Source organism: Notolepis coatsorum (assembly GCF_963971535.1).
Source record: "Notolepis coatsorum genome assembly, chromosome: 11".
Classification (NCBI taxonomy): Eukaryota; Metazoa; Chordata; class Actinopteri; order Aulopiformes; family Paralepididae; genus Notolepis; species Notolepis coatsorum.
The window spans coordinates 49322560-49334978 of record NC_140175.1 but is presented as its reverse complement, the minus strand read 5'-3'; the positions used below and the strand labels follow the sequence as shown (position 1 = coordinate 49334978).

Here is a 12419-nt window from a genome sequence, read left to right as displayed (position 1 = left end):
AATCAAAGCTAGCTCACGTTCATCGATCTGTCCCAGTAAACTAAATTGTCTTAACGTTATCTACCGGGCTAGCAGTAGCTACAGATAGCTCCTGATATCAATGTCTTATAACATTGATTGAATGCGTATTCTAGCTGAGGGCATGTTGAATGTGATTTGACAAAAGAACCGTAACGTTATAAATAGGGTCCAGCTGCATCGCCGGAGAATCCTTGCATGCTGAATGTAGGGTCTAGCTGAATATAGGGTCTAGCTGCAGGGCCGGAGAATACTCAAGTATACACACAGACAGTGGAGCTGTTTGCAGATAGCAAGCATTTTGACTTATTGCGTGGTGGCGATGTCTCGCAGATAATACAACTACAAGTATGATTATATAATATATATTTTATTTAAAAAAATTTTTTTTATATAAAATATATATATATTTTTTTTTAATCAAAAAAATGTTGGCAGGTAAGAAATATGCTTGGCGGGTAGACTCTTCCCATCTACCCGCCACTGGCCGGTGAGTCAAAAAGTTAATTTCGCTCCCTGCCTCCAGGAGAATGGAGCAGCATAGTTGAAAGCATGTTTCCCAAATTCAGTTATCACAGTGGGAACATGATATCATTTTGTGATCTCTTGTTGAACTGTTGATCAACGTTGATTCTTAATATCTGATTAAATTCTGAAGGTGCGTGAGCTGGAGGCAGAGGTTGAGGCTGAGCAGAGACGTGGAGGTGATGCTGTTAAAGGTGTCCGCAAATATGAGAGGAGAGTGAAGGAACTCACCTACCAGGTATGTCACGCTCACATTCATGACAAGTTGGTCATCAGCAGTGTTCCTATTGGCTGAAGGAGAATAAAGATTACAACCTCATTTTACTGATTCATTTGAATTTTTATTTCCATGCTTCCATAAGACCGAGGAGGATAAGAAGAATGGTGCCAGGCTGCAGGATCTGGTCGACAAGCTGCAGCTGAAGGTGAAGGTCTACAAGAGGCAGGCTGAGGAAGCGGTACGTTCTTATTGAGTAAAAATGCTGTATCTTTCACGAAAGCCGAGAAAGGCCACGTCTTTATTTATTATTTTATTACCATTTTCTCGTGTTAACGACTTATTATTTCGTTATCTCGATATAACAAAGATCGTTTTCTCATGATAACGGCTTATTATTTCGTTATCTCGATATAACAAAGATCGTTTTCTCGTGATAGCACATACATTTATTTCAGTAAATTGTTCAGTACAGCAAGTGGCAGCTTTTGAAGGCTGACATCAGGACGGCGTGATCACATGAACCAGCTCGCATCTGCACATGGTTGTGGATAATTATCCCACCAAAACAAAAGTCTTCTGTTATATCGAGTTAATGAAATAAATTAATCCATTATCATGAGAAAACTGACTTTGTTATATTGAGATAACGAAATAATAAGTCGTTATCACAAGAAAACGGCAATGAAATAATAAATGAAGACGTGGCCGTTCTTGGCTTCTGTACTTTTTTTCTTAAATATATTTCTTCTACTCTGAACATTCTCAAGGAATAATGATCTATGAAACTCTCACAGGAGGAGCAGGCCAACGTTCACCTGTCCAAGAGCAGGAAGGTTCAGCATGAGCTGGAGGAGGCTGAGGAGCGTGCTGACGTTGCTGAGTCCCAGGTCAACAAGCTGAGAGCCAAGAGCCGCGATGCTGGCAAGGTGCATTTTTATCTTTTATCAGTGAACATTAATACAGCAAATTTTAAGTCTAATATGACTAATATGTCTAAAATGTTCTATTGGGTATAGTTAAATGCTATTTTATCTTTCACAGGGAAAAGAAGCTGCTGAATAATTCTGCCAATCCAACACATTCACAACAAGTCATAGAATATGACTACATTGTGTACTGTATTCACTGTTGAATTATTCCACTCAAACACATTCACAACAAGTCATATAATATGACTACACTGTGTACTGTATTCCAATAAATGTGGCTATAAAATGCATTTTGTTTACCCGATCTTTCATTGCTGTGTGAAACCAAACAATTTTGCCTGGTCTGTCAATGCTTCCCAGTTAGGCTAGTAGTTATTAAGACTTTAAGACAGTTTTAATACTGCATGATGTGCGGGGTAGGTCCTATCTTATTCAATCGTATATCGGCCTAATTATGCAATTAAATTCAAATTGCTTTTCATAACTATGCGGATGACACTTAATTATACATAGCTCTGTCATCAACTGACTATGCTCCCATATACTCACTATGCTCCCATAGACTCACTATGCTCCCATAGACTCACTGTGTCAATGTATTGGTGACCCAGCAGCACACAGACTGTGGGTCCTTTTGAGGGATCTTCCTCTTCATTCATACCTTCACAATAAGCCATCACTTGTACAAATCGGGCGGATACTTTTCAATCTATGTCTTATGAAACATGCTGATAACGCAATACTTATTCCAGAGCTACAGGCCTCAAGAGAAAATGGAGTGTATAATGACTACTTTACCTAGAAATCAATGTACCCCCCCCCCCCCTTCTCACTTAACACCTTCCAGTCTGAGAGCAGCTGTGTGGCTTGTGACCCCGCTTCTATCTCCAGGCCATCAGGATGCTCAATGACTCTATGTAACATAAACCCAGCCATCTACATCATTGCACACACATCCACATGCACACACTCACTTTAAACAAACACTCCCCTTTTTACTGTATGAAGCACATTATCAGGGGCTCATACAGAACCAAGCATTTCACTGTAATGTACATGTACTTTATATGTGACAAATAAAAGCAAACTTGAAACTTGTGAGATCTTATAAGAGGATAAAGAAAAATAGTCAAGATAGTAATGAAGATTCAAGATTTTATTATCATTTAAAATAAAGTACAAAATATTGCTGGCTCATGTTATAACATATAAAACAAATCTGACCTGTATTAACAATTAACAATAGCTCAGATAAATCACATCATATAATGTTTAAGTTATAGACTCCGTTATGCGTGACTGACTTGCGGAGCGTGCACAGGACTTATATGCACACACAAAAACTTAAGTTTAAAAATAAAAATATATATATATGCACACTGCCAGCCATATATTATAATTTTTTAAGTTTAAATATCAATATTATCTGGTCATCCTCAGTAAATACTATCAAATTCCTCTGACCTCTTGCCAAAGACCAGAGATGGGACTGGCGCTTGCGCCCACACACACACAGAGAGAAAGGGAGAATGGCATAGCAGACTTAATGGTTTTAGAATATGGAAACAAGGTCAATGACATGTTTATTCTGGAGTATATGAGGGTTCTATTCTCTTAACTAAACATTAAATACAACTTAATTTCTCACTAAAAAAATATTTTGAAAATATAGAAAATATAATATAACTTCGGTCTAAAGATTCAGCACCATGGACAGGTCTTCTCAAAATAATTTATTTGGTGATGACATGACAAACAAAATACAATGACAAAAACAAAGGATGCAATTGTGTCATGAACATATACATTACGAGATAAAAAAAATTAGGGATGTCCGATATTATCGGCCGATATTGGCATTCAAATGTAATATAGAAAATTATCGGTATCGGTTGGGCGGCTGATTGGCGCAGTGGGCAAGGCGCTCGCCACCAACGCAGGAGACACTTGGTTCGAGCCCAGCTCTCGGCGTTGCTACCGGCTGACCGGTCGTTCATACTAACACAATTGGCAAGTGTTAGAGGGTGGGAAAGCCTGTGGGTGGGGATTGGACGTTGTGGACAGCGACTCCTACAGGTCGGTTTGGTGACGCCGGTGCGGCAGAAGCAGGAAGTAGCAGGGGCAGCGTGAGCGTTACTCCTCGCCACTGAGAGTTCGAGCTGCTGCGGTGAAAAGATGCGACAGGCTGCCTCCTCGTAAAGATTTCCCCTAATGCACTTTCAGTTCTGCGTTCGGGTTCCGCGATCTGATTGGCCACTGACGTTTCTCTCAGCACCAATCGCGTTATGCCTAGTTCTATCACTGGTTAAGCTTGGCGACTCTTTCGAAGTTGGTTAAGGTTAGAGTTTGGTTTAGAGCAGGGCGATAGACCACCAGCCCTGATTCCAAACTCGAACCTTAACCAACTTCGAAAGAGTCGCCAAGCTTAACCAGTGATAGAACTAGGCGTTAGCTAGCAGGCTGTTAGAGGCAGAACTAGGCGTAACACGATTGGCGAGAGAAACATCAGTGGCCAATCAGATCGCGGAACCCGAACGTGGAACCGAAAGTGCATTAGGGAAAATCTTTACGCGGAGGGGACACGTGATGCAAGGCTTCTGTCCTCACTACAACCGACCAGTGGGAGGCATAGTCTAGCAACGTTCAAGACAGGGGAGGGAAGAATTGGATAAAATAGGAAATTGGGATGGGAGAAAAGTAGAAAATGGGGAGAAAAAGTGGACCCAAAAAAAAGAAAACTATCGGTATCGGTAAAAAATAAAATGATGTATATATTTTTTCTACATTTATTTAACCTTTATTTATCCAGGCAAGCAAGTAAGAACAAATTCTTATTTTATTTATTGTCAAAAGTATGCATAATGTTGTGTTAATTCCACGACAAGAGATATGTAATGTTAATTACCTGAAATTATTCAGTTTTTAGGGGGGGGGGGGGGGGGCCTGCATATATCGGTATCGGTTGATATCGGTATCGGAAATTAAGAGTTGATATCGGTATATCGGATATCGGTAAAAAAGCCAATATCGAACATCCCTAAATAAAATACAAATGGTAAAAAATACTGTTATGTCTATCTGTTATAGAAACGAAGTGCTATTGATCCATCAGGACTTCCAATTTGCGAATGTCCTAGACATGCATACTGTTGCATGGGCAGTATTTATACTATTTTACCATATCAGGAGCAAATTGCTAATTGCGAGAGAAAACTGCTCCGCGAGCCAACTGCGCTACCAGATATCAGGAGCAAATTGCACACTGTATGGGCATGTTTGCACTAGTATATAATTTGCGCAATATATTTAGTGAATAGGTCCTTAAGACGGAGCAAATAGCGGGCACAAATCACACAGTTAAGGCTGTTATTATCAAGCGCAATCTATTCTTTGTGAATTCACCCCCAAGTCTACAGTATAACCAAATCAGCCTTCTATCATCTTAAAAACATAGCAAGAATTAGAGATTTCATAGCCAAACAAGACCTAGAAAAAACGATTCAGCCCTTTGTTTCCAGTAGGTTAGACTATTGTAATGCTCTTTTCTCAGGCCTTCCCAAAAAGGCACAGATGCAGCTCATTCAGAATGCTGCTGCTAGAGTTTTAACAAAGACTAAGAAAGCTGAACATCATTTATACCGGTTCTAACATCTCTGCATTGGCTGCATTGGTTTTATATAATAGACTTCAAAATACTTGAATACTTGTTACTTGTCTATGAATCACTTAATGGCCTATAGGGCCAATATACATATCTGATTTGCTTCCACATTATGAACCCTCTAGACTCCTATACGGTCATCAGGGTCTGGTTTGCTAATTGTCTCTAGGATCAGAAATAAACACAGACAAGCCGCATTCTGCTATTACGCCTGCACACATTAACACATTAAACCAACCCTGGCTATTTAAAAAAAAGAAAAAAAGAAAAAAAAAGATATATATATATATATATATATATATATATATATATATATATATATATATATATATTTGTGTGACTTTATACTGTGATCTCTGTCATATTTCTTATGCTGTAAGGCTAAAGTTTAATGTGGACAATGGCTTTTCAAAAGCATTGTGATTTAATGAACCTGTTATGTGCCTTTAACATAGACAATGGCTTATCCAAAGCATTGTGACATTATGCATTTCTTTAAACGATTTTATTGCACTGCACTAATTATGCAAATGCTATTGCATTGCTCTTATTCTGTCTATATGTCTGCACTTTATGCATTGCTTCATTTAGCATGGTTCCCAATACAAGTGGGTACTCAGACCCTGGAGGTGGGTGGGACCTGTGCTGGAACCCCTCTTGGGGTTGGACATTTTAACACAGACATCTATCACAATCCTTTTTATAGATATTAATGACAGAAATCTATTAGAGATTTTTAGGGAGGTTTTAATATAAATTATCTGCTCATTTTATGCCCATGTCTATTTTGTGTCTATATCACTGCTGGGAAGCACTTTGTGCTACAATTCTTGTATTAACGGTGCTATATAGGTTATTATTAATATTCAGTAAAGTAGCTTGAATTGTTTCTGCATGAAATGTGCTATATAAATAAACGTACCTTGCCTTTTATTTACCAAGTTTGCGTAATCGCGTATACATACATGGAATTTGACATGGTGCTTTCTCACATAAAGAAGACTAAAACAACACATTTGAAGTAAACAGTTAGAAATGATACTTTTTAAATATAAAAATTATTTAGAATCATTAGAACACTTCAATAAGGTATTGTGCCTCCAACACGTCCTTCTATATATTCCTACATGTTTTTAATATTTTGACCTGGATATTAAACTTTTATTCAACTGGTAAGGATGTCCAAGTTGTCCTTTGTACTAGTTAACATACATTAAACAAACAGCTCTACGTATGTTTTTTTAACTAGCTCCTTTCTTTTCATCTTTATCAATGGTTAATTATGGAGGTACATCATTCTTACTAGCATACTCCATTGACTGGCAAAGTCTAAGCATGTAATTAATCTACACTAAACATATAAATAAGTGCAATATTACCCTCCCTGTAAAGCAGCTCCTGTGGAACACTCCACTGACTGATGGAGCCTCAGAATGAAGAACCATAAAACTTGAACGATAATATCATTAAATGCAACATTACACTCACTATAAAGTATTTCCTGTGGAGTTCTCCATGCTGACTGATTAAGTGTAAGCATAAAGGTATTCCAACCATATAAATAAGTGCAACATTATACCCAGTGGAAAGTAGCCTCTGTCTCATACTCATTTATCTAGGATTTTTACTAAAAGTATTCAATATAAATGCATAAGCATTATTAGTTATATTTGACTATTATAAGTTATATGTTTGGTATTATTCCAGACAGGCACAGTTGTCTTACATTCACTGACTGAATTAAAATCAGTGCTTACTGTATGTCTTGGTAGAAAAATACAACGATTATAAAGACAACAAGCCTATTTCACCATAGGTTCTAATTACAGAAGGTTTAAAACGCAGGTAAGATGGATCTACTATTGTAGCATTTACATTTACATTTTGTCATTTAGCTGATGCTTTTATTCAAAGTTCTTTATGACAAGTCAGCAGGAATAGATCTAGAATAGGGATCATTTATTGCCATGTTACATATTACATGATGGGTGCAAAAACTATATTTTATCCATTGATTATCTTTAATTTGAGACTTTGTCTTTATTCAGAAATATAAAATTCAGGACCAAAAACAAACCTTTTAATGCAGATCCTCAGTAATTCCACTATTCCCTCACTTCTATGCCCCTGCTTCCCCCAGCCACTCCATCTCATCTTCCCCAGGTCATTGCTTCCGCAGTGAATGATCAGGACATCCAGGAAAAAATGCAAAACCACCGCAGGCCTCCATTCTCAGGAATCCCCCTGAGTCAGACACAATAGCAGTGTCAGCTCTCTCAGAAGATTTAGACCCCAAGGAATAAGGATTTTATTCTATTTGGATGACTTACTGAAGCTCAATCAGTCAGAGGAGACAGTTATGATTCACACCAGAATATTGGTGGAGCATCTGTCACTGTTGGGATTTGCCATCAACTCTCCTTTTTCCAACCAAGAGATGGCATTTTTGGGCATGGTTCTAAACTAAGCCTCAATAATGGCTTCTCTCTCCACTCCGCATCAGGAAGACATCATGTCGTCTCTGAGAGAGTTCCACCCCCACACTGCACTGGCAATCTGGCATCAGTAATGCGCCTGCTGGGCAGAATGGCTGCAGCCCACTTAGTGATCCGCCTAGGTCTACTTCACATACGTCATCTACAGAGGTTGACCTGGACTACTGGAGGACCCCACAAATCCTCTCAAGGGGTGTCCCTATGGGTAGCATAACATCACATGTGACAGTCTTCATGGGCACTTCCCTGACAAGCTGGGGAGGGACATGTGGCTCACAGGCAGTAGGGGCCATGTGGACACTCCCTTCGATCACCCACATCAATGTGTTAAGCAGTGCTACTGGTACTTAAACACTTCCATTGCCTTGTGAAAGATCGGCATGTTCTGGTCAGAACAGACAGCCAGACTACAGCAGCCTACATACATGGTAAATGGTGCATTTATATAGCGCTTTTATCCAAAGCGCTTTGCAATTTGTTCCTCACATTTCTACCCATTCACTACAAATTCACACACCGATGGCGGAGGCAACCATGCAAGGTGCCATCTCATGTCTCGGGGTGGACCCCCTACATCCACACATTGTCAAACAGATTTGGAAGCAGTTTGGGGAAGCAGACCACTCATTGCCCCCTGTGGTTTTCCAACAGGCTGAGCGACAGCACCTCACTGGCCTTCTCCCTGTTCCCTTGGAACAATGTGGTCCCCCTCATCCAGCTGTCCGAGTCAGCTGTTGAAAATAATGAAACTAGAGCATTGGATTCTTATTCTGTTAGCTCTGGACCAATGATCAATGGTTACCCGAAATGATACAGCTACTGGCATCTCCTCCATGGCCCATTCTATGGTCTCATGAAGCTCTGCCTCAGGCGCATGGCAGAGTATGCCATCCTCCTGTCCTAGGGCATGAGCGAATTATGGTTTTTGAAAGGTTGATCCTCGGGAACAGAGGCATCAAACCTGACGTCATTAGAACCTGTTCATGCACAGAATGATGTGTCTATTGAACTTACTGCGATAAACACAAAAGTCCTATTAAGCTGTTGAAATCTGTCTATAAAATTAAAACTCTCTTAATAAGCCAATTTACATGTGTTGTGATTTTATTGAGATTATCAAGAGGGAATGAATGTGTGTTCTGCTTAGAAATATGAACTGCTTTTATCTAAGAAAAAAACATTTTAAGATAAAGTTATATCATCGTTTAAGGCTATACTCGTTATTATTAGTTGAGTATTGCTGGCTTATTGCTTCTTGATGAAATGTTTCCACATCGAGCCATAAGCCTCCTGAATAAGCAACCGAATAAATAGAAACTATGTATGCTACAAAGTGAAAACATGACCTGCTCAGAGAACATCAGATGAAAGCAGGTCGTATCAGGCTACGAAAATTGCTTCTATAGCCAGTGGCTTGACATGAGAGACAGGTGGGTAATGCAGGTTCCCCGGGTTTGATTATATCTCACTCCGTGTTTACCACAGCCAAGGAGCGTTGATTTATGTGGAAAAATCCATTCTACACATTATTCTATTAATATGGATCCAAACTGCAGTGATGGCTTTCTCTGTAGCAGGTCTACAAATGTAACCACCCTGTTCAACTTGCCATTTTGGATGAGGCTATGATGCAATGATTGGTGGGAACAGGTGGTGCAAGATTTCAGCATGTAGAGTGGAAAGAAAGTTATGTATAATGGGAATTTATACTTTATATTTATAATGGGACGATTGCCATCACATTATATTCACACAGTAGACTCGACTCGTAACACAACATTATGATACGAAAATGTCAAGGTATACCCACATGAGATGCATGTATTTGCATACAGACTTTGAGGTGGCACACACTACATGAAGTTATTGGCTGTATGACGGAATGCAAGTCCATGTCCTACCGCCTTCGGATGGTTATAGGGAATTTATCATACAATGGCCTTTTACATCCTACATGTGGTGGGCAAGGGGGTACAAATCTTTGTAAGAATGAACCTTATCACATTACAGAGGCTCTATTGAACTTTATTGATCCAGGTGAACTGGCATAGTAATTTGATTGTGAATCAATCAAGCCATAAACAGCTGGCAAGTGCTTGTTAATAATAATAATTCAGGTTTCTATTCTTACACTTTGGAGTGTCAACTGTTCCCAGGCCCAGGCACCATGCATAAAATGACCTCAGTTGGAGAAATACAACTATGGTGTATAATGTACATGTCTCTATAACTACTATGAGTAAACCAAATGTTACTGCGATTATGCTTATTGCATTATAATCACATTATTCATGAAGTTGTCATGACATGACATTTTCATACATTTCTGACATGATGTGATTCAAATTATGCAGGGCATTGAACTATAAAGTACTCATGACATACTTTGGAAGTCAAATAGTTTGGAATAACATTTCTACTTGGAATTTGTGATCATGAACAAGGGACATCTGAATAGTGAGGCACTACTAACATGTCCTTAGATATATTTTCAAAACATATTCACACAGGTTGAACTCTGGAGATTTTGCCTTAAAGAATTATAATGTTGTGCCTGGGGTGAGAACATACTGTATGTTCTATTGAATGTCACACAACCCCCCTATCAGATTAAGTGATCATAAATAAAATAGTTTGAGATAAAAGTGGTAAAGCCAAAAAGGCACCCACTTTAGAGAATCACCCACAGCTATTTCTCTCACTGCAATTTATAAGCACCCTTGATTCTGCTTATTACTTGTTTTTTTTATAGGTAAAATAAAGTTTGTTCAATTAAATTAACTCTCAATATCAATAAATTAACAAATTCTTATGGAACCACTCATTGTAACTGAATTGTAATTAGCTTGCATTATAATATTGTATTGTAATATTTACTTATTGTTGTATGCTCTATTGTAAACATGCTATATTCCAATTGTGAAAAGAATAAGAAAACTAGTGAAGTGAGCAGCATTATACATATTGTGAAATGTTAAATATATCAAATTTAGAAATATATGATCAAGCAAAGGAAGCTCAATGGCATGTAAAGCTAGTGCTATAACTGTAGGTGTTGATGAAAAAGCAAATGCTCATTATTATTCATGTACGCCTTTTTGAGAGATGCCCATATTATGTTTGTGCTTGGCAAGCAGAATGAACTGAATATAAGGAGGTGGAGAGGGTGATGAGAGAGCAGGGGAGACAGGTCTGTTCCAGCTAGTGGTAAGTGACACTGATTATTCACTGTGAAGGCACTGCATGAGCAATGTGCTTGTTGAAAATGTATTTACTAAACGTGATTTATTAAGAAGATGAAGTTAATAGAGGCTTTGCACAGAATATTTGTAATGCCCAGTTTTCTTCCATGTTGGGGGAAACAATGGCTAGGGCAATGATAAATATATAACATGTAATGAATTGGAAATAAAACAAATCACAGTGGAACAGTAATCCCATGATTTTCAAGATTTTACTTATTATACCACTGCACAGAACTTTAAAATGTGGTTACCAATAGTTACAGGCAGCCATGTTGGAAGAAATATAACTTTACTGCAATGTCTCTATTATGATGGGGAATATATAATCATTGAGAGGAAGGGGGCAGGAGAGGAGAGAGGGTATAGGGAAGGGGAAAGGGGAGGTGGTAGGTTGAAGGAGGGTGGTTATGGTAGGGAAGGTTGAATGCTTGGGAGAACAGGTGGGTTTTGAGTTTGGATTGGAGTGAGGGAGAGTCTCTGATGGTCTGAGGGAGGGTGTTCCAGAGTTGGGGTGCAGCTTTTGAGAAAGCCTGATCACAAAAACCTTTTAATTTGGATGACGGGACAATGAGAGAAGCAGTGGAAGAGGACCGGAGGGATCGGTTGGGGCGGTAAGGGAGAAGAAGGAGGTCAGTCAGATAGGGGGGGGGGGGGCAGGCTATGGATGGCTTTGAAGGTGAGGAGTAGTAGTTTGAACTGTATGCGTTCCTTAATCGGGAGCCAGTGGAGGACAGGAGTGATGTGGTCACGGGACCGGGTGTTCATGAGCAAGCGAGCAGCAGAGTTCTGGACCATCTGGAGTCTATGGATATATCTTTATTCTATTTGACCAGATTCTATTAGGCAATAGAATAAAATACGGTTAACTAAATACAATAGACTAAAACAATGGTAAGAAAACAAATGAAAATATGTGTAACATTTGTATTAGCTGTTTACTTGCTTACTTACTTGAACATTCATTGTCATTGAAAACAACTGTTTCATGCTGCAGGTTTTTCAGAATTTGACTTTTAAAGAAAGTCCACTTCCTGGATGTATTTATTTAAAAGTTAATTGATCTCAACCCTGACTTCTATTCACATCATTTGCCATACATACAGTATTAGGGTTGGGTAACAACACTTCATTATCCTTTTGGCACGTTACCACAGTATATGGTATTATCACATGTAGAAAATGATCTAAGCCACAGCATACTCATGCAAAGCTTGTATATTGGATTGTTTATATTGACTGGCTGTCTCTTCTCATCTGGCCTGAAAAACATGTTGTATCATCATGACTACCAATGTGCAATACTCTCCTTAGAGAAAAATGTGAATA

At 38.8% G+C, this 12419-nt stretch overlaps 1 protein-coding gene across 1 annotated transcript in view; it reads left to right on the top strand.

Moving 5' to 3' along the window:
- LOC311237284 (myosin heavy chain, fast skeletal muscle-like) overlaps positions 1-1825 on the top strand; it is a gene marked incomplete at both ends in the record, with an annotated part of 46945 nt that extends 45120 nt beyond the window's left edge. Inside the window, 4 exons of the mRNA XM_084325088.1 lie at positions 677-781; positions 906-1001; positions 1558-1689; positions 1805-1825. Coding sequence (XP_084181214.1) covers positions 677-781; positions 906-1001; positions 1558-1689; positions 1805-1825 — 354 coding nt within the window. The remainder of the gene's footprint in view (positions 1-676; positions 782-905; positions 1002-1557; positions 1690-1804) is intronic.
- Positions 1826-12419: the final 10594 nt, after the last annotated feature.